This window comes from Colletotrichum destructivum, chromosome 4 (genome assembly GCF_034447905.1).
Source record: "Colletotrichum destructivum chromosome 4, complete sequence".
Taxonomy (NCBI): Eukaryota; Fungi; Ascomycota; class Sordariomycetes; order Glomerellales; family Glomerellaceae; genus Colletotrichum; species Colletotrichum destructivum.
This window is the reverse complement of record NC_085899.1, coordinates 1,902,949-1,921,685: the sequence shown is the minus strand read 5'-3', so window position 1 is coordinate 1,921,685 and position 18,737 is coordinate 1,902,949. Positions and strand designations below refer to the sequence as shown.

The window sequence follows — 18,737 nt, the reverse complement described above, 5'->3', positions numbered from 1 at the left end:
GCCTTTGGTACCTATGTCTGGTCAGGGGATCCTGGAGGCACATCGACCTTTCCGTGCCACACCTTCTGTACAAATACCTGACAGTGACAGTCTCAACTGCTGGGCAGGTACTCTGTATCTACCTACCTAGGTATTGGCTGGCTCCGTCTCCCGAACTTCCGGTTCCACTATATTACCCACTGTACACCGTACATTTTACTGCCCACTACTCCTCACTACCCTAGGTACCTAGGTAGGTGTCGACCCACTGTACTGTCTGCCGTGCCTTCGGAGGCAACTCGCTCAGTCCAAACCATCGTCACTGCAATTAATCACCAACCGTACCCCGAGGTCTGGCGCTTGTCTTGGCCAATCGTACGTGCGTACCTCGCCAATGCCAGTTGGCAGGTAGTGACGAGATGGAGGAGGCACAAACCCAAAATTTGCACGCAATGCTTTGTTGGCTTCCCTTCTGCTTGCTCGTGTTCGACATGGCTGTTCAAAGTCATGCAGAAGTGACTGGTCCGCACAACGACTTTCTTGATACCCTGTGCCCCCCCACCCCCGGCTCCGCGTTTCCGTCTCGAGCTCTCCACCTCCTTCGGCTCCGGCACCTGTAGAATGCAGCGGTCAGATTGTATCTGAGCGATGGCCATGGAAATACGCTTCGAGTATCATGCTTATCTTCTCTTCGGCGACGCGTTGCAACAAGGCTGCCATTCGCAGCCTTGCAGGATCGATATTCCCTAGTCCTAATCACAGCTCGGCCAAGCACAGGCCATCATTGCAATGTTCCGTCGTCCCCCGCGATGTTTCAACGCCGTACCCCAGGTATCTACGCAGCAAATGATCATGTACATGCAAACCGAACCCTCCCAAGCCTTCCCAGTTGGTGATACATTTACATACGTGAGACAAGCCCACCAGTCGCCTTTCTCATAGGCTCAAACCAAGTGTCCCATCATCGTTGCCAGTTGTCGCCATGCGCGCCATCGCTTGCGCCGGGCACGACGCCTCTGCCTCTGCTGGTCGATGATTCGGGATGTAACAAACCGCTTCCGCTACCCATCGACATGGCAATCGGTGGGAGGGGGCCGGAGCTCGATCCCATCGGATGTATTGGCGCGCCCATGCTGCGGCTGGCCGCGCCCATTCCTTCGTATCCATCGACGCGCAGGTCGCAGGTGCCAACGTCGAAACGTTTGGAGCATCCATCTTCCATATGCCTGGAGCCGAAGGTCAGTGTAAGACTTTTTTACACCGGCAATCATCGTCGTATGCTGTCCCAACTTACCTGCGAAGTGTGTCTTTGCGTGCAAATAGTCGTCCGCAGTAGTCGCACCTGTGATTCTTCTCCTTCATGTGGACGCTCTGGTTGTGTCTTTGGAGGTCCGTTTTACGAACAAAGCGCTTGTTACAGTCGGTCACGGAACAGGGGAATGGATACTCCCGCTTCTCATCGTGTGTATCCAAATGTGCCTTATAGTTGTAGCTGCGGCTGAAGAGCTTGCCGCATCCCTTGACTTGACACTGGTACTGGGCATCTGCAAAGGACGTCATCTTCCGCGGCGCCCGCTTCGGGCGGTTGTGCTTTGAGTCTTCCGTACGCCTGGCCTCTAGACTGGGAGGGGCCGGCTCGACTGCCGGCGTGTTCTGGTAGTATTGCTCGGCACCATATTCGACCTTGGACCAACTCGGAGATTGGGTGTCCGGCAGATAATGTTGATGTGAGGCGCCGTACGGGCCCGAATCCGTCATGTACGGCGCCTGCACCGAACGGGGAGAGGCGTAGTGCGAGGTGTCGATTCCAGATCCATAGTCATTGGTGTTTTCCATCTTGATCCTTGGGCCCAACGAACCCGCCGCATGGCCACTCTGCGCGTAGGAAAAAGAGCTCCTTGAGGACGACGGTCCAGGTGAGCGTCCGGGGGAGTCTGTGAGACAGTGCGGATGGTGGGCCGGACCGGATGAATGGGAGGGCGGCGGCGGGTACGCTTCAGACCCGTACGAGGCTGGGATAGGAGAGTCGTATTCGGCAAACTGGTCATATTCTGACAGGACATTCGGTATGGAAAAGGACGAGGAAGATGGTGCCATGATGCTTGACGCGACCCAATCTGTGGTTGTTCGAGGGTCCAAAGGCGGCAAAGAAATGTCGGCGTCGGTTGTTAGCCCTGCAGAACACAACGGGCCGGCGGCGTACAAGGTGGTGATTTTGTACTGTTGAGCTGCTAGTTCCGGAGATGGGTAGTCCAATGAGGAGCGCTCTGATGGGCAATATGTGCGGGTTGGAGATGTCGGCGACCTTGTTAGAGATGGTGGTGTAAGGTCCATGGCTGAGTTGACCACGGCCGTTTACTGCTCCTTTATCGATTCCCCCTAGAGCTTTGTTGGACGCAGAAGTTCGGTTTATATACCAACAAGGTGTTTGGGGGAAAACGCAATGAGGAGCTGCAAGGTGAGGAGGGGGGGTGGAGGATTCCCGGTTGGGAGGAGTGTGGATTTGTGTGAGTGGGAGGAGTGTGTGGATAAGACCAGATCGAGAGGATTGCGTATCTGATTGGCAACCTTGTCAAAGAAGGCTGAAAGACAGAAGGTAAGATGGGGAAGCAGACGGTTATAAAAGAATATGTTCACGTCTGGGGAGGGACCAAGCCAAGGCAGCAAACTGGGAGATGGCAAGGGTTCTGTTGGAAGGAGGCGTGTGTAAGGCTGTGGAGCGTATGGGTGCGTGTAGAACAAGGCGAGTGGTGCAGGGCAGGGGGGAAATAAGGTAAGGTAGGTTAAGGTAAGCCAGTATCCGGAAGATGGGAGCAGGCTAAGAGGCCGTGGGTGGGTAAAGCTCAATGGGTAGAAGGGGCTGTGATCGCCGCCAGCAGGGTCGAGTTGTCTGAAGAGTCAATAATAACGAAGGGAGGAGCAAGACGAACCGCGCTTGTATCACTTGCATCGATCAAGGCAGATTCTGGAAAGGTTTATATCATTCATCGCAGCTCCAAAATCCTGTTTCTGCCTGGCCATGTTTGGAGGCAGAATGGTCTGCTTGCAAGGTAACATGGATAGACAGTAACCGTTTAAAGTGATGTACAGAGATAGCATAACACGGAAGGGACAAATAAGGGGATGCCTGTTGGGTGCCAAGGCAAGTCACATTTGGCGTCAGTAGAGAAAGTAACTCCAGTCGTTGCAACCGGGGAGAGAGAGGGGAGAGAGAGAGAAGCGAGTGCGGGAGAATGCGGGCACAACGCAGACGAAGACGCTCCCTCGAAAGGACAAAAAGAAGACTTCATTGATAGAAACCACGGTAGCCACCTCAAGTCTAACGAGGAGAACAGGGAGAAGCTAGCAGCAACAGGGCCAGCGGACTAGAATCGTGGGTCATGTTGGTGGTTGGGCCGTCCTTCGAAGGATTCAACCAACCAACCTGGCATCAGCCAGGGAGGGGTATCATTGGGGGCGGCGCAAGACGTGGGAGAGGAAACTGTGAGGGGGTGGTGGGTGTATCGGAAGGAGAGAAAGGTGAGTGAAGTAAGGTGGCCATGGGCACGAGGAAACGGGGAGTGATATCTTGTGCCATGACAGCGGCATGACTTCCGGATCTGAACGGGACAGCCCAAAGAGAAACCCTGGCGTGGAAGAAAGACAGGAAGATCGAGTGAGAAGAAAACGAGATGAGCGTCGCGAGTCGCTCCCCTCGGGGGCTTTCCAGAAAGACCGAAGTGCAGCGGGGGGGAAATCCGAACAGCTCGTTTTTAGGAGCCCAGCAGGATGTGTTCGTGTGTTGGTGAATGGAATTGGGTCGTCCTGGCCCTCTTCAACACTGCCCCTGCGGTCTCTTCGGGTTTGCAGGTGTGTGTGTGTGTGTGTGTGTGTGTGTGTGTGATGGGTCGGTCGGTCCATGGCAAAAGCGTGAACGTGCGAGAGCCTGACGAGAGTATCCGTAAGATAAAAACAAAAACAGCTCGCAGGCGGTGGTACGATTAATGCCTGCACCAACGCAGGCGATGCACATTCATCCATCCGTTTATGAGCCATGACTGGTCAGTCCAGCAACTTGGGAACTAGAGAGGGCCTTGCCTAGAGGCTAGACCGGGATATAGCCCTCGAGGCTTGACCGGTCAACGGCATCATCTGCATCAGGGGTATGGGGGGAGAGGTGGAAGGGGAAGGGAAAGGGAAAGGGAAAGGGAAAGGGAAAGGGAAAGGTGACAGGGCTTGCTGCGTGATTACCCAGGTACTCCTGATGTGACGGACAATATTGCGTAGTCGGATACATTGCATAGCCATGCTCGGGTTGAATGACTGTACATATCGCCATTTTTGTTGTGCATCTCGGTTGATTCGTCCATTGTGTGCGGCGTCTTTCGGCCCCTCCCCCCAGTCAAGCAAGACTCACTCCCTGCCAGGAACTGGGAACGAGGTGCTGTATCCGCATCCGCCTGTACCACACTGTCAGTCCGAGGGACCGTTGGTTCAATATGAAGGAAGGGAAAAAAGGTCTTGTCCGGTTGCTGCTGTTGGTGGTTGGAGCAACAGGAACCAACCGTTTAATTAAGACTGGCCGGGGATGTTGACCTAGACCGGACAGCCCGTGCTTTAAGCGGAGAACCTATCGATCGATTGAGCCACATCGGCCGCGGTGGAGTCAGCCGCTAGAGACACGTACCACAGGGCATCTCAGGAAGATAGGTGCCCAGGTATCTAGTCAGGTAGATATCTACGGATACACAGTACCCATTTATAAAGGGTACATCTGTCAATGTATTCCGACGCTTACTATGTATGTCCTTGTACATATGCTAATTGTGTACCTCCTCACCCGAGAGGTCTTGAGCGAGGAAGACTTGAGTGTCAGCAGTCCCTTTGGTGTAGGTAGTCGTTAGCAAAGAGACAACAAATGTCAAGCCACTGATTTGGTGGCATCGAACAAGTCAGGGCTTAAGGTTAAGACACTAAACCAGAAAATGAGAAGCAAGAAAGAGAGGGAAAAAATAAGGAGGGGGACAAGGCAAAAAAATAAGGAACCCCCCCCCGGACATAAACCCCCCCTGACCTGGGGCATGTGTGTCAGCTGAATCAAGTGAAGTCAGTGTACGATCAGCCGCGCAGAAACGGAGAAGCTTCCCTCATGCTGCCAAGGTGGAAAAGCCAGCAGTCTCACTTGGGAAACCCCGCTTCGGACCTGTAGCCGTTGCAACTTGCGTCCACCCGTCTCTTAGCGTTGGCGTCTGTGCTGATGTTGATGTGGGAATCGATACTACTGCTGTACAGGTACAATATATGGGCGAGGCGAGGCCGTGTACGGATACACGTGTGCTGTATGCATTTTGTACACAGTACAGTCCTGCCTTTTGCTTCAGGGTACCTATCGTAGGCAGCCTAACAACGCCCCAGATGCCCTGTTGGGCGGTACCCAGGGGGGTGTGGTGGGCTGGAAAAGGAAAAAAAAAGCCAGGACAGAGCATCCATACTGTAAGGTACAGACAGATGCTGGGATCTGTCGTGTATTTTGCTTGCCTTTGCCTCGGGTTGTGATGCTGCTACTTGGCCGGCTCCTGCCGCTCATTGTTAGAGAGTGTTTAGCCTGTGTCTCCCGCCTTCGCGAACGTGCAAATGACGGGCCGCTAACTTTAACCTTGATCGTCGTCGTTACGTCCCTTGATGTCAGGTATGAGACAATCGTTCCCGACACGCCCGCTGCCATGCTTTATGGTTTGGAAGGAGACAATGTACAAGAAGAAAGTTAGGCAGTCCGAGATATTCGCTGTCTTCGAATTGGCGCCTCGCATTGCATAGGGATCGAGAGGGCTTCTGGAAAACGCATGTGCCTGGAACGAGAGAACTCGATATGTCTCGGCCCCAACCCTGCGCACAGAATACCCATTGGTTTGGCAACTTCCTACTTTGGGTATATCGATATTGACGAGTTGTTGAGCCATCCACTTCATTGGTGGCCATCCGCGCTCACGCGCCCGTTTGAGTGGCGTCGGCTTGGGGCTTGGGGCCAATGGCGCTGCAATCAATGGCTTCTTGGGCAAGTCAAGACTCCAGAGTGACGAGCGGGCAGAACCTCCAATGGCCAATCAGTAGAGAGCCTGGAAACCCGCCAAAAGTACCTTACTTCGACCAACGGCTAACTCGGCCGTCAGCAACGAGTCCCAAGGGCCACAACGCCGCGAAGTGAGCATTGCACATTGCACATTACCGGGGACCCCAAGTTTGTCCGGGCAAAATGTGGAGTCTCGTCATTGGAATGGTACGTCCTCAGTACGAATAGAGAGCAGCAGGCGTGAGAAGGCTCCGGCCCGCTGTGATGCCCGTAGACGACTCGAGAAGAATTGCGTGACGGGAGTTCGATGTCAGGGATTCGACTCGACAAACACTGATGTTTTTTGCGACAGTATGTGTGCTCGCACGCGCCGGCTCGGAGTCTTCAAGAGGCAGCAAGTAGCGTATGCTCCGGGGCCATGAGTGGTGGTGATGCGGACGTAAGCGTCGCTCCGAGACCCGGGGCCATCGCCAGGCACGCCAGCAGGCGTCCCACGTCCCCACCCGCACCCGTACTGCAACACTTGGAGCACCTAGATATAGGCGGGTAGGTGTGTGATGCTTGGGGTTGACGCCGCCGTGGTGGACGATGGCGGCGGTAAGGTGATAGGCAGAGCGAGGTACCTGGTTTTGACAGGTGCCAGGCATGTGGCAGAAGGTTTGTTGTCGGAGTTCAGGCACTTGTGTGTCGGCAGAATGAAGTCGTGGAAATCCACATGGCTGGTGGGTGACTTGGCCACAGAACTCGATTCAATGCCTCTTCATCGACAACACAACCATCCAAAGGAACAGTTGCCGCGCGAGTGGGCCTCTCCCATCTGCTGTCTCATTTCGAGCTTCCTGCAGGGTACTTTCGGGTGGGTTCATTGGGAAATCATTGATACTGTAATCGTCAAAGGCGGCTAATACTCACTGATCATGTCCCCTCTCTGTCCACAAGGTGTCCCTCCGTACAAGAGGAAATTTCCTCTGTCAAATCCCCACCCGGGGGACTCAATTTGTCCCCTTGCCGAAGCCTTCGGTCGGCCGCAGGACGGGGGTCTGTGCAGCACGGGCGTCGGGAAAAGAGAGTTGGCGAAGCGAGATGAAAAATGTCTCTGGCCGGATGTTCCAGAGGTGTCCCGCGAAACTGGGTCGCCACGCAGTAGTGTTCGACAACTGCCTGCCTCCATCTCGCTCTCTCTGGAACCTGGCCGTGTGATTGTCGACTGAGAACACCAGTGGCGAGTTAAAAGCGCTAGAGGAATTTCCGGTCTTCCATTGTTGGTCTCGACTTTTGACCACCACATTTTTCCTCCTTCCCCTTTCCCTCTCCTCAAGTCGGTGTCCCTCACCTTCATGCTTCCAACCAACAACAGTATCTTTCTCTCCTATAATCCACCCCCCCTCCCATGTTGGCACCGGTATCCCCGAAGTTCCTGGCTTTGTCACTTTCCAGGCTATCCCGGCTGCGAATCTTGCTGGGCCATCATCCTAACGAACGTCTGGCGCTTCTCTTCACGATGCGGTCCAGGCTCGCCGGGACCCAGGAGTCAGGTAAGGACGCTGAGTGCAAAGTTGCAAAGCCAGTGGAGGCAATATGACCCGTCAGGCCGCCCCCCAACCCTCAATCTTCACAGCTATCCCGGGCCATGCGTGTGTCCGTCTGTTTTGACTGACAAACGACGAGATGAAGAGTTCACCGCAGCGCCGTGGCCTGCCCCAATCGGCGCAACAACCACCAAAAGAAACAAACAGGCCATGTCGGAACGCGATCCTCGCCCATCGCTCCAATTTTTCCTTCACAGGCACTGATTGCAGGCCAGGCACAGGACGGCCAGAGCTAACACACGCGTACCTGGGGCGCCGTGTCCACTCTCTCACCAACTCCCGTCTGCGGCGAAGACGGTTATTGTGACTATGCCCGCGCCTGGCGGCATCCTTCTCCGCTTCGCCATCCGCCCTGTCCGCAACAACTGTATTCGACACCCACTGGCAACAGTACGTTCCGGACGCGGGTCTCTTCAGGCTCCTCGCCGTGTATATCTATGGGACGTCCCGAATGACTGTTGTGGCCTTCTTCTTCCCTTTTCCGTCCGCCTGTAAATGACCATGCGAGAGAGAGAGAGAAAAAGAAAGAGAGACGGCTGATGCCGAACAAAATCGGCCCTACGAGACCCTGCGCCCAGGCCTCCGACGTCTGCTCATACTCACGTTACCTCGGATGGCACGCTACTGCGAGGTAGGGTGCAGAAAGACACGAGTATCCCTGCGTTCGGTTTGGTACTTTGGAACCCGGAGCAAGGATGCCGCGAAGCGAGAGCGTAGCCGGGCGTAACAAGAGTCATCATGGTGGGGGGTGCTGCAAAGGGAACTTTGGTGAATGGGTAGCCAGCCTTTCGTCGCTTTTGTCGGATTTCTCATTATGCCGCAAAAGCTCGATACCTGCCACCTGACCCGGCGTGTCTGTCAAGCGCGCTCCCTTCCACCAGCCAGGAGGTGCTGTCTGATTAAGTGCTGACCGTGACTCGACAAGAGCAGGTGCTTCCGGTGCGTCATACTGCTTTTGTGTGTAATCGGATCACGCGAAGTCCCTGTCGGGTTCAGCCATGCGCCGTCGAGCCTATCTATGATCATCTTAGGCGAACGATTGTCGAGCCCGTAACACCAATGGCAGCACCACCACACCGGCGGGGTTTATCTGGCTCAAGGCCTCATAGAACTCCCGAATCCGCTTCGTTCAATGCGGTCTTCTCTACCATTTGGATCTCACGCGATGATCATCATCCCAAACCTTGTAGCAGCAGGCGCTGTATACTCGTCGCTTGAAGAAGTGCCCTAGCGATGAATACATTATTCAACGTCCAGGCCACCGCTTCAAATGCCAATGGGAGGGCCTCCCGCGACCCTAGATGGATTCTTATCCTTGTAGATCTGTCTATGTGTGCACTGAGTACATACATCAGACCCCTTCCCCGACTGCCCTGGGAGATCAAACCTACGGACCACCGGGCGTAACAAGAAATGTGTATAGCAGGCAGACCCTATTGACAGTCGCATAAGTCGCGAGCCCTCTGCCCGACAGCCTCACCCCAAGTCGAAAGTTCGTAGGCCTGTAGGCAAGTTACGAGTGACATGGCCTTGCTATTTATCCCCCGTGTTTTCTTGTTCTATGTTATTACTCTGTGGTCATCGCCTTCGTCGTTACCGGGCGCCGCTTAACCACGCTGTTCTTCAGAGCTCTCCGAACCATGACTTGTAAGCCTGCTTTTTGCCGCTTGGCCGTCGTAGGAAGCCAGTACCTGATGTTAGTGAGCACCATGCTGAGTCGGGCGGGTAGCCAAGAAAAATTGAGAAACCTCATCTTGCCGATGCAGTGACTAACTTCCCTATGCCTCCGAGCCACCGGCTTCTGGATCATGAGAACTGAGAGATGCACCAGACAGAATCCAGAACGGAGACCCGATGGTGTCGCTACCCCAGGTGCGTGAAGACATGAGTAGTGTCTGTGTTTCGCTGGGGACATAATTCAATCGCTAGAAGAAGTTCTTCGCCGCGATTGCGCATGGAAAAGTCGAACGCATAGAAAATATTTAGAAAGAGCTCACCACCACGTCTGACTTGTCGCGTCAGGCACCAACCAGTAGTTGGTCTGTGCTATCCTTGGTGAGGTAGAGTAGGTACATTGGCAATCTCAGATCACGTGATAGCGCGACGTTTTGGCACCGTGTGAAGCTACCTAGGTACCTAATAGCTCCCCATGGAAGCTGCCTCAGTGATTGCTGTAGGTACCAAAACCCACGTCACCGAGACGACTTTTCGGCACGGCCCACGGCGCAGCGCGGCATTCCCTGCCGTCTTCACATCCACAACGCAACCTCAACACGGCAACAGCCGGCTGGAGAAACTGTTACAACACAGAGGCGCGCTTTCTCTTAGATATCTGCTTTGAAGCTGGAGCCTGTGACCGCAATTGCCTCGTTCTCCTGTCTCATCTACAGGCAAAGACTTTCCTTCATATCCTCGACCCAGCTTCCGACTCACCAATCCCAGGACAACCCGCCACCGATCCGCTTCGGCTCGGAAGAAGACGATCGATTTGATAGCAAACGGGGTTGCGCATTTCTTGAGGGCTCAACGCCAGTCATTTATTTTCCATACTTACTCGAGACCCAATTCATCAATCGATCAACTGGCTGGCCGTAGCCGCCTCTCCTCTCGAAGATGAAGTTCTTCATCGAGTGAGTGACAACTTCTTGTCTTTCACGAAATTCTTTGCACAACAGCTGACAGCGACACCTCAGTGAACTGCCTGTTCTTTTCCCATATCCCAGAATCTATCCAGAGCAATATGCGTGAGTACACACCGGGTAGACACGCTGACGGCATGAAATGCTGATCGGCCATACGTGGGCTTCAGGTACATGTGCGACCTTAAAAGTGAGTCGGCGTCCTATCGATTTCATTCGGTGTGAAACAGGCCTGAAGCTAACAGTCGGATGATGCAGAAACCCTGGACGCAGGCGGGCACTGCGTTCTGGAGATGCCATCAGGAACGGGGAAAACAGTCTCGCTGCTCTCACTCATCGTTGCATACCAACAACACAATCCCGAGCACAGAAAACTGATCTATTGCTCTCGTGCGTTACATGATCACGCGCGCATCATGTGTGCCCCATCATTTTGGACCAACCCTAATAGTTCACAGGTACCATGTCCGAGATCGAGAAGGCCTTGGCCGAACTGAAGGCCCTCATGAAGTACCGAGCACAAGAGCTCGGCGAAGAGGAGGAGTTCCGCGGCCTGGGACTGACAAGTAGAAAAAACCTGTGTCTACATCCTTCGGTCAAGCAGGAGAAGAGTGGTGCCATCGTCGATGCTCGCTGCCGGAGTCTCACAGCTGGGTTCGTTAAGGAGAAGAAGGATCGTGGAGAGAATGTTGACGTCTGTGTCTACCACGATGTGTGTGAAGCCCTGCGTTAACCTCCAGACTCTGTGTACCACTAACGTATCACAGAACCTGGACCTTCTGGAGCCACACAATCTGATCCCCAACGGTGTCTGGACGTTCGACGGCCTCTTGAAATATGGCGAGCAGCACAAGCAGTGCCCTTACTTCACCGCGAGGCGCATGGTAAAGTAGAATCAAAGGCGCGCTTATGGCCGAGTCTGCATTTCACTAACAAGCCGAAAGATGCAATTCTGTAACGTCATCATCTACTCCTACCACTACCTTCTGGACCCCAAGATTGCCGAAAGGGTGTCTCGGGAACTATCAAAAGACTGCATTGTGGTCTTTGATGAGGCTCACAACATCGATAACGTCTGCATCGAATCACTTAGCACAGACATCACGGAAGACTCACTGCGAAAGGCCACGAGAGGAGCACAGAATCTGGAACGGAAGATCGCTGAGATGAGGGATACCGACCAAGAGCAGCTGCAAAATGAATACCAAAAGTTGGTTGAGGGCCTCCGTGGCGCTGATGAGGCGCGGCAGGAAGACGCTTTCATGTCGAATCCAGGTAAGCAAGCACCCAGCTGTCCTACAGAGTTCATTCGTTGAACAATCGGTCGGCTAACACGCCCGAAGCACTGCCCGACGACTTGCTCAAGGAGGCGGTTCCGGGTAATATCAGGAGGGCCGAACACTTTGTGTCATTCCTGAAGAGATTCATTGAGTATCTCAAGGTAAGTCCATCTTTCGGCCCGAATAGCAAAAGAGGCAAGGGGGCCTATACGCTGACAACGCTTGTAGACCCGCATGAAGGTCAGACACACGATATCAGAGACGCCCCCATCCTTTCTCGCCCATCTCAGGGAGTATACCTTCATCGAGAAAAAGCCTCTGAGATTCTGTGCCGAGAGGCTCACGTCGCTTGTGCGGACCCTTGAGCTCACCAATATTGAAGACTATCAACCTCTTCAGGAAGTCGCCACCTTTGCGACTCTTGTCGCAACGTACGAGAAGGGTTTCCTGCTCATCCTCGAGCCTTTCGAGTCGGAGACGGCAGAGGTGCCCAACCCGGTGCTGCATTTCACGTGTCTTGATGCCGCCATCGCGATCAAGCCAGTTTTTGACAGATTCAGCTCCGTCATCATCACGTCAGGAACCATGTCTCCGCTTGAAATGTACCCCAAGATGCTGGGGTTCTCGACCGTGGTCCAGGAATCTTACAGCATGACCCTGGCAAGGAGGTCGTTCCTGCCCATGATTGTTACCCGCGGAAGTGACCAGTCTTCCATCTCCACCAGTTTTCAGGTCCGAAACGAACCGAGTGTTGTCCGAAATTACGGCACTCTCCTCACCGAGTTTGCCAAGATCACACCGGACGGCATGGTTGTCTTCTTCCCGTCCTATCTTTATATGGAGTCCATCATCAGCATGTGGCAGGGCATGAACATTCTCGAAGAGGTTTGGAAGTACAAGCTTATCCTCGTCGAGACGCCCGACGCACAGGAGACGTCGCTTGCACTGGAGACTTATCGGACAGCCTGCTGCAATGGCCGCGGCGCCGTCCTACTTTGTGTCGCCCGAGGCAAGGTCTCGGAAGGTATCGATTTCGACCATCAGTACGGCAGAACTGTCTTGTGCATAGGTGTGCCGTTCCAGTACACCGAATCACGAATACTCAAAGCGAGGCTTGAGTTCTTGCGCGAGACGTATCGTATTCGCGAGAACGACTTCTTGTCCTTCGATGCCATGCGCCACGCCGCACAGTGTCTGGGTCGCGTTCTAAGAGGCAAGGACGACTACGGTATCATGGTCCTCGCAGACCGCCGATTCCAGAAGAAGCGCGCGCAGCTGCCCAAGTGGATCAACCAAGGCCTACTCGACGCCGACACGAACGTAAGCACTGACATGGCCGTCAGTAGCGCCCGGCGCTTCCTCAAGCAGATGGCGCAGCCGTTCCGGGCAAAGGATCAGGAGGGCGTGAGCACCTGGAGCTACGAGGACCTGATGAGGCACAAGGAGAAAACGGACCTGGAGCGCATCCAGGAGCTGGAGGAGGCCGGCGCCGGCGCCGGCGATGGCCACGGAGCCGACGGTGGAGACGAATACGGCATGGACGACGATCTTGACAACGACTTGATGGAGATTGACGACGGGTTCTGAGACTCCCCCTCCCCATGGCCGTCAAATATCAACAAATGTGGAGCGGATTGGTTATCAAGGGGGGTGGGCAGCCGGCGACGATCGCAGCATCCTGTTTGAATGGGAAAGAAGGACACATTAGCTTCAAACCAAGAATGCAGACGAAGTAAACAAAAATCGACCTCTCAATCTGGCCCCGCCATATCTTTGTGCTCTTTGGTGACTGTGTGCATCTTTGTTGCTCGTACATTTTGTATATGTGTGTAAATATGGTCTAGGCATCTAGAGGGACATCTATCCTACAGAAGTGGCCATCACCGCAATCTATGAACCCTCACCCCAGCGCAACTCTCTTAGCCGCTTTCTGGGCCCTCATGGCGGGTATGGTGTTTGCCCTGCCCGGCTTTCTTCCGACCTCCATGCACAGCATGCGGATAAAGTCCTGGCTCGTCCAGTAGCAAGTGTGCGCGCTCAACATGTTGAGATACTGAATCTCCAAAGGACCGCCGCCAAACCTGAGGTAGTAATCGATTTGGCCATTGTCGTTGAGCAGGTAAGCCTTTCTCTCCGCAATCTCCTCCCGTGTGAAGTCGTGGACCTCAAGCTCGAGCTGCGAGGGCAAGCGCGCGAATGGTGGCTTTGGCGCCGCCGGAGGGGCCATCGTCGCCGGGGTGGGTGTCGTCCCCGGCACGAGGCTTTTCACTGCGTTGCCAACATACTGGAAAATGGAGCTGGCGCTTGATGGAACATGTGCTGTCCTTAGGCTCGTGGCGTATACGGGGTCTATTGTACCGTTCAGAAGATACGCGATAGGATCCTCCTTGGCCAACACGTTGTAGATGTTGTCCACGGCAATGCACCCGTACCGACAGGCCTCTCCCGTCACTTCCGGGGCATTGATATCGACGGGGTCCGCCCCTGGTTTCACCCTACCACGTCGGGGCTGAAGCATGCCTCTCTCGAGGAGCAGGAAGAACCCGGCGGGGCTCCCTACGAGAAACAGGTTGCAAGTGTCGAACTCGAAGAAGTCTGGCTGGGGGACCCTCAGCGATAGATCCAGCCTTGGGACACGCGTGGGCTGGCGTGAGAGGATCTCGATAGCCATAGCGCTGCCGAGAGAGTGGCCAATGACATGAGTTCGCCCTCTTTCTGCAAATCCCGGGTTATTTCGACACCAAAGTCGATATACACGGTTGGCTTCTGTGACCAAGGCATTGATCATCTTTCCCTTGTGATGAGACAAGTAGAACGGTATGTCAAACATTACATCCGATATCATACTCCTCACCGCAGGAATACTGCCGGGTTCAATGTCCTTAAGGCTGAAGCCGTCTGGCACATGCGTTGCCTTGTCTTCCTCCGTCATTGGACCGCCGTCTTCGAACGACAGGGTGTGGCGCCAGTTGATCGGGAGTACCATGATCCCGTTCTGGTCCTCCCTTAGAACACCCTTGACTGCTGGGCTGGTCAATTCCAGGTTAACCTCGCGCCGAAAGGCGTTGATGGCGTGAGTAAAGTGAAAACTTTCGACTCGCTCGGCGAACTTTTGTCCAATGCCATGAACAACTAGAACGAGGTCCGTGACCTGGCCACGCTCTTTCTGCGCCTGGCAGGCCGCACAAACATCTCGTCCAAGAGCTTCGGGTGGGCCGTTGACAGAGGAGGGCGGCTGGTTGGCAGCATCTCGAGTGGCCTTCTTGTTGTGGATTCGTTCCCAGGCATGCCGGTCGAACCCACGGGTAACCGGAATGCCTATGGTCATTCCTTTCATGATCTTCGCAACCGGCCGCCTGCCATAATAAGCTGAAGGCTTCAGGCTAGGCTTCAAGAGAAAGGCCGTGGAGGCGTCCTTGTAGACGACATGGTAGCTCGCATAGCTCCGATGCTGCTGGGAAGCTGCTCCAGCCTTCAGATTCGGATCAACGGCGCCTTCTGCTGCAGCTTCTCCACGAAAACAGCTTGCAGCACAGAACGGATCTGTTGAGATGCGAGTGTCTGAGACTACTTGCTTATCCCTGTCGCTGAGGGTTTCCACGTCTTCCGGCCACAGCCGATGTGACACCTTCTCCTCACCGAGGGGACCAACTTCAATGGCGCAGCGCAGCTCATCGTTCCAGGTCTCGGTATGTGGCTTGAGCTCTCGATAACCAGCCTCTAGCTGGTTCGCAACGGCTGGAGGTATGGGTAGCATTGTGTCTCTGTGTGTCTGTTAGAAACTCAGCAAACACAGCAGGGTCAAGCAACGAACCTGTAGAACCAGGTGGCTCGGAGAACCACGGCAATGTCATTCACAGGAGACCAATATATGGGTTTCATTTGTAGAGCAGGAATGGACACCATGTGTAGTCGGGAGACGCCAACGACCACGTCGATGGCTTCCCTCTTGTAACTCTCGTCACTGATAAGCTTGGCCTGTGGGGTGTTTTCCCTTCTTCTCGGCAACTCTGGTGGGTCGCTCGGGTTTTGCACGTCTCGTTCCTCGGTGTCAATCAGGGTTGGTGACCCTTGAAGGGGGGGAAAGGAAGTGGCAAAGCTGTCTTGCGGCCTTTGTCGCAGTCCAGCTCGAACGAATGGCTTCCCAGAAATACCGTCGTCTACCGGATGCTGGCGAAGTGAACTACCAAGCCCTGGCGTTGAAGGCCGTGAGGTTTGCTCGCTTGCTCGGGAATCCGATCTCGCCCTTGTTTTGGTCTCACTTCCGGTGTGTCCAGCCTCTTTACTAATTCTTTGCAGCTCACTCGCCGCTTCTCGACGAGGACTGAACGAGCCAATGATTCCCATTTGTCGTGACCGGGCAGAGTCTGCACGGGGCCGCGAAGATGAGATGCTACCTGACTGGGGTCGGGATTCGTCTGAGGCTAAACGTCTTAGCTCCATCATCACTTCCTGCACGACACTTTCCTGACCTAGTGAAGGGTGATATTTCCTGGCCAGCGCACAAAAAGTGTTCTGCAACTCGGTGGACACATCTATGAATAGGTCCGGACAGCATACGGCAAGTGGAGTGTCCAGGAGCACGCCTGAGGCTTCTCCTGCCATAGACGAAACCTGGATAGTACCACCGTGTTTTTGGATGTGTTTTACCGCTAAATGGCGCACCAAGAGAGCCAGCTTGGCCGCGTTGGCTTTCTCTGCAGCAGGGCTGAGTTTACGGTCCCGTACCAACTGCTCGTGGGCTTGAATGTCATCGTCAGACAAGAAGCTAAGCCAAGCCTTCTCGAGAGCGTTGCTGTCGCCTAGCGAAAACGGTCGGATTTGGCCACGTGCGGTCCGCGCATCCGAGACGCCGGCAATGGTTCCAGGGGATAGGGGATCATCTATGGGTATAACCGAAGAGTAGAAGAACTGTGCGGCAACGGGAGGAATACCATCGTAGGCACCTGCGGACAAGGGTTGCGGGACAGGCGCAAGGCGGCACTTAGGACCGTAAGTATGGGTCTGTGGCGAAGGCATGGTGATCAATTTGTCGCCAAATCCGTGATGGTCAATATCCGAGGTGTTGGGCCGAACTTGCTCGGGAGGCCGGCGGCTGGACCGGATGGCCGGGATCGAAGGCAAGATTGGCGAGACTGATGTTGTATTTACAAATTCGAGTAAACTATCACGAGCGGCCGTAGGTGAGCCTTTGTAATCTCGTGAACGTTGGCATGGTTGAGACAGAAGAAGTTAATGGATATCGTCAAGCCAAACTGCGTTTACACAAATCGTGTCAGCCAGAATGCGTTGGTATGGTATGTGTGAGGCAACTAGTTAACTTACCGACACGTGGATTGTAAATGACCGCAGGAAGCCGCACCACCAGGGGTTTCCGAGCGGTAGCAAGCTGGATAGGCACGTCAAGTCCTTGGATTCGGGTTCCGAGTGGAAGGCGAGAAAGCTAGGTCAAGGCCAAGTGTTAAAGAGGCTGTCAAGTCCAGGTACCGGAGGCAACGATTGCGTAGGTAACCTGGCGGAGAGCTGCCGTCACCCTTTTGGCCTTAGGTAAGGCATGTGCGCTTCATCAGGCCGTTCGCTTGTGTGTTTTGTCTCGGGGTGCTCAATGACGTACTTCTAGTCTTTCCGAGACGGTGGTCAGTGCTCTAGCTTCCTCCTGGCCCTGGGGCATCGCCCCATGCTGCACCAGCCACACGAGGCACATGAACTGGTCAGAGCGCCTGTCCGTACTACTCACCTTGATCGATCATGTCGGGGGTGGCGTGACAGTGCGTTGTCGATGCTTCCATCCAATGCGTCCCATACTAGGGAGGTACTGAGCAACATTCAGTCTCTCTCTGTATGATTCGGTTTCATCCTATACCTAAACATTTACGAGGAGCTTCGATCAGACGTGGTGTGGCACTTATGGGAGGTGTTGGGCATGATATGAGAGGTGCTGTCCAAAAGGGACCGCGTATCTTGACAAACCCCACTGACTGGCCTTGACGGGAGTGCGGACAGTAAGTACTGTAGGCTCTCCGCCTCGGGTAAGGGATCTTCGGGTGGAGATGGTGTCTCTGGCACCAGTTATGCGTTGATGAGATGATGCAAAGAACACGGGGTTCGAAACCTTATCTGGACTCACAAACCTGCCTTGGAGAAGGAGTATCACGCACATAGTCGGGAGCCGCAACTCGGCGAAAGGGCAAGGTTGCTTTCCAGTCTTACCAACGAACAAGGCGAAGGGGGGGGGGCATACCCAGCATCAGCAACTTGTCAATGGCCAGTTTCTCGTGGCATCGACGAAGGACGTAGCCCGTCTACCGGGGCTTGGCAATGAACATCCTACCAGCCGCCCGCGGCAACAGGATGCAGCCCGGGCAAGCACCGCAAGCGAGTGAACAGAAGAGGGAAAAGTAAGGGGCCGGCCATGCCGTCGGAGAATATCAGCAGCAGCGATCGATCCTTAGGGCCTCCCCTGCCAGGCCTATCTGCCAAGCGAGCGATGTCTCTGACGGCCTCAACAATCAGTGTCTGGCGGAGTCCGGGCAGCTGCCCTCGTGTTCGTTCTAAGGCCATTGCATTCTTTGAATGACCGAGTCACTGTGTCTCGTGAAGTGAGATTGTGTGTGCAAATGAGCATGGGATTGGGGCTCCTGAGGGGTAATGAATTGCCCAATATGATGAAGCCGCGTTACGCCAGATGCCAAACCGCTGGTGCTGCGCTAACAATGCATTGCAGAGAGGGACGTACCGAACGAGCCGTGGTCCAATGCAACGGGACGGTGTCTGAATGGGGACGGCAACTACAGGAGTGAACCCGACGCGGATGAGTCGGTCAACGGAGACGAGAACTGATCTAGATACCGATTTATACGACAATCAACCGGGATTTGTCGTCCATTGATACTTTCCTACTGCGTTTGTTATATTGCTCACTGCATGCATGACCTTTAGAGGGACCGCCTTCGCTGCCCATTTCCATCGTTCGTTGGTACGACAGATGGTCTTGCGCTCATTGGCAGTGAGTAGACGAAACCCAGCGTCTGCAGCATATGCTCTCTGATATTGTGCATTCTGGCGTGGGTGCAACATGTTTCAAGATGGACAGATAGGCAAGGAAGAATGCTGCGAAATGCAAACATGCCGCCAGGACTCTGGGCCACAGCCAGTGGGAGACTGGCAATGCTGGGACTCGGGAGTACTCATAGTAAAGACA

At 54.4% G+C, this 18,737-nt stretch overlaps 4 protein-coding genes across 4 annotated transcripts; 2 read left to right on the top strand and 2 right to left on the bottom strand.

Annotated features, from left to right (window-relative positions):
* Window positions 1-660: 660 nt before the first annotated feature.
* Window positions 661-3,859, bottom strand: CDEST_06495 (Putative Zinc finger C2H2-type). The gene is made up of 2 exons (XM_062922654.1): window positions 1,274-3,859; window positions 661-1,205 (listed from the first exon to the last, which is right to left on the bottom strand). The coding sequence occupies exons 1-2, from the start codon at window positions 2,311-2,313 to the stop codon at window positions 941-943; spliced, it is 1,305 nt and encodes a 434-aa protein (XP_062778705.1). The 5' UTR covers window positions 2,314-3,859; the 3' UTR covers window positions 661-940.
* Window positions 3,860-7,178: 3,319 nt separating this feature from the next.
* On the top strand, window positions 7,179-9,503 carry CDEST_06494 (uncharacterized protein). The gene has a single exon (XM_062922653.1). It carries the CDS (start codon window positions 7,366-7,368, stop codon window positions 7,819-7,821), a length of 456 nt encoding a protein of 151 aa, XP_062778704.1. The 5' UTR covers window positions 7,179-7,365; the 3' UTR covers window positions 7,822-9,503.
* A 318-nt stretch (window positions 9,504-9,821) lies between these two features.
* On the top strand, window positions 9,822-13,297 carry CDEST_06493 (Putative RAD3/XPD family, helicase-like, DEXD box c2 type, ATP-dependent helicase). Its single transcript, XM_062922652.1, has 9 exons — window positions 9,822-10,247; window positions 10,311-10,361; window positions 10,427-10,446; window positions 10,515-10,646; window positions 10,715-10,968; window positions 11,024-11,140; window positions 11,201-11,531; window positions 11,600-11,697; window positions 11,765-13,297. Exons 1-9 carry the CDS (start codon window positions 10,231-10,233, stop codon window positions 13,121-13,123), a joined length of 2,379 nt encoding a protein of 792 aa, XP_062778703.1. The 5' UTR covers window positions 9,822-10,230; the 3' UTR covers window positions 13,124-13,297.
* Window positions 13,298-13,339: 42 nt separating this feature from the next.
* Window positions 13,340-17,316, bottom strand: CDEST_06492 (Putative DDHD domain, alpha/Beta hydrolase). The gene is made up of 3 exons (XM_062922651.1): window positions 16,862-17,316; window positions 15,351-16,791; window positions 13,340-15,300 (listed from the first exon to the last, which is right to left on the bottom strand). The coding sequence occupies exons 2-3, from the start codon at window positions 16,553-16,555 to the stop codon at window positions 13,437-13,439; spliced, it is 3,069 nt and encodes a 1,022-aa protein (XP_062778702.1). The 5' UTR covers window positions 16,556-16,791; window positions 16,862-17,316; the 3' UTR covers window positions 13,340-13,436.
* Between the last annotated feature and the right edge of the window lie 1,421 nt (window positions 17,317-18,737).

Bases quoted from the DNA above. Each gene is read 5' to 3' on its own strand.
- CDEST_06493 (XM_062922652.1), top strand. The intron at 10,647-10,714 runs GTGCGTTACATG...AATAGTTCACAG, and splicing joins AAAACTGATCTATTGCTCTC to GTACCATGTCCGAGATCGAG. The intron at 11,141-11,200 runs GTAAAGTAGAAT...ACAAGCCGAAAG, and splicing joins ACTTCACCGCGAGGCGCATG to ATGCAATTCTGTAACGTCAT.
- CDEST_06492 (XM_062922651.1), bottom strand. From the start codon at position 16,555: ATGCCTTCGCCACAGACCCATACTTACGGTCCTAAGTGCCGCCTTGCG. The intron at 15,301-15,350 runs GTTCGTTGCTTG...ACAGACACACAG, and splicing joins CGAGCCACCTGGTTCTACAG to AGACACAATGCTACCCATAC.
- CDEST_06494 (XM_062922653.1), top strand. From the start codon at position 7,366: ATGCTTCCAACCAACAACAGTATCTTTCTCTCCTATAATCCACCCCCC.
- CDEST_06495 (XM_062922654.1), bottom strand. From the start codon at position 2,313: ATGGACCTTACACCACCATCTCTAACAAGGTCGCCGACATCTCCAACC. The intron at 1,206-1,273 runs GTAAGTTGGGAC...CTTCGGCTCCAG, and splicing joins CGCAAAGACACACTTCGCAG to GCATATGGAAGATGGATGCT.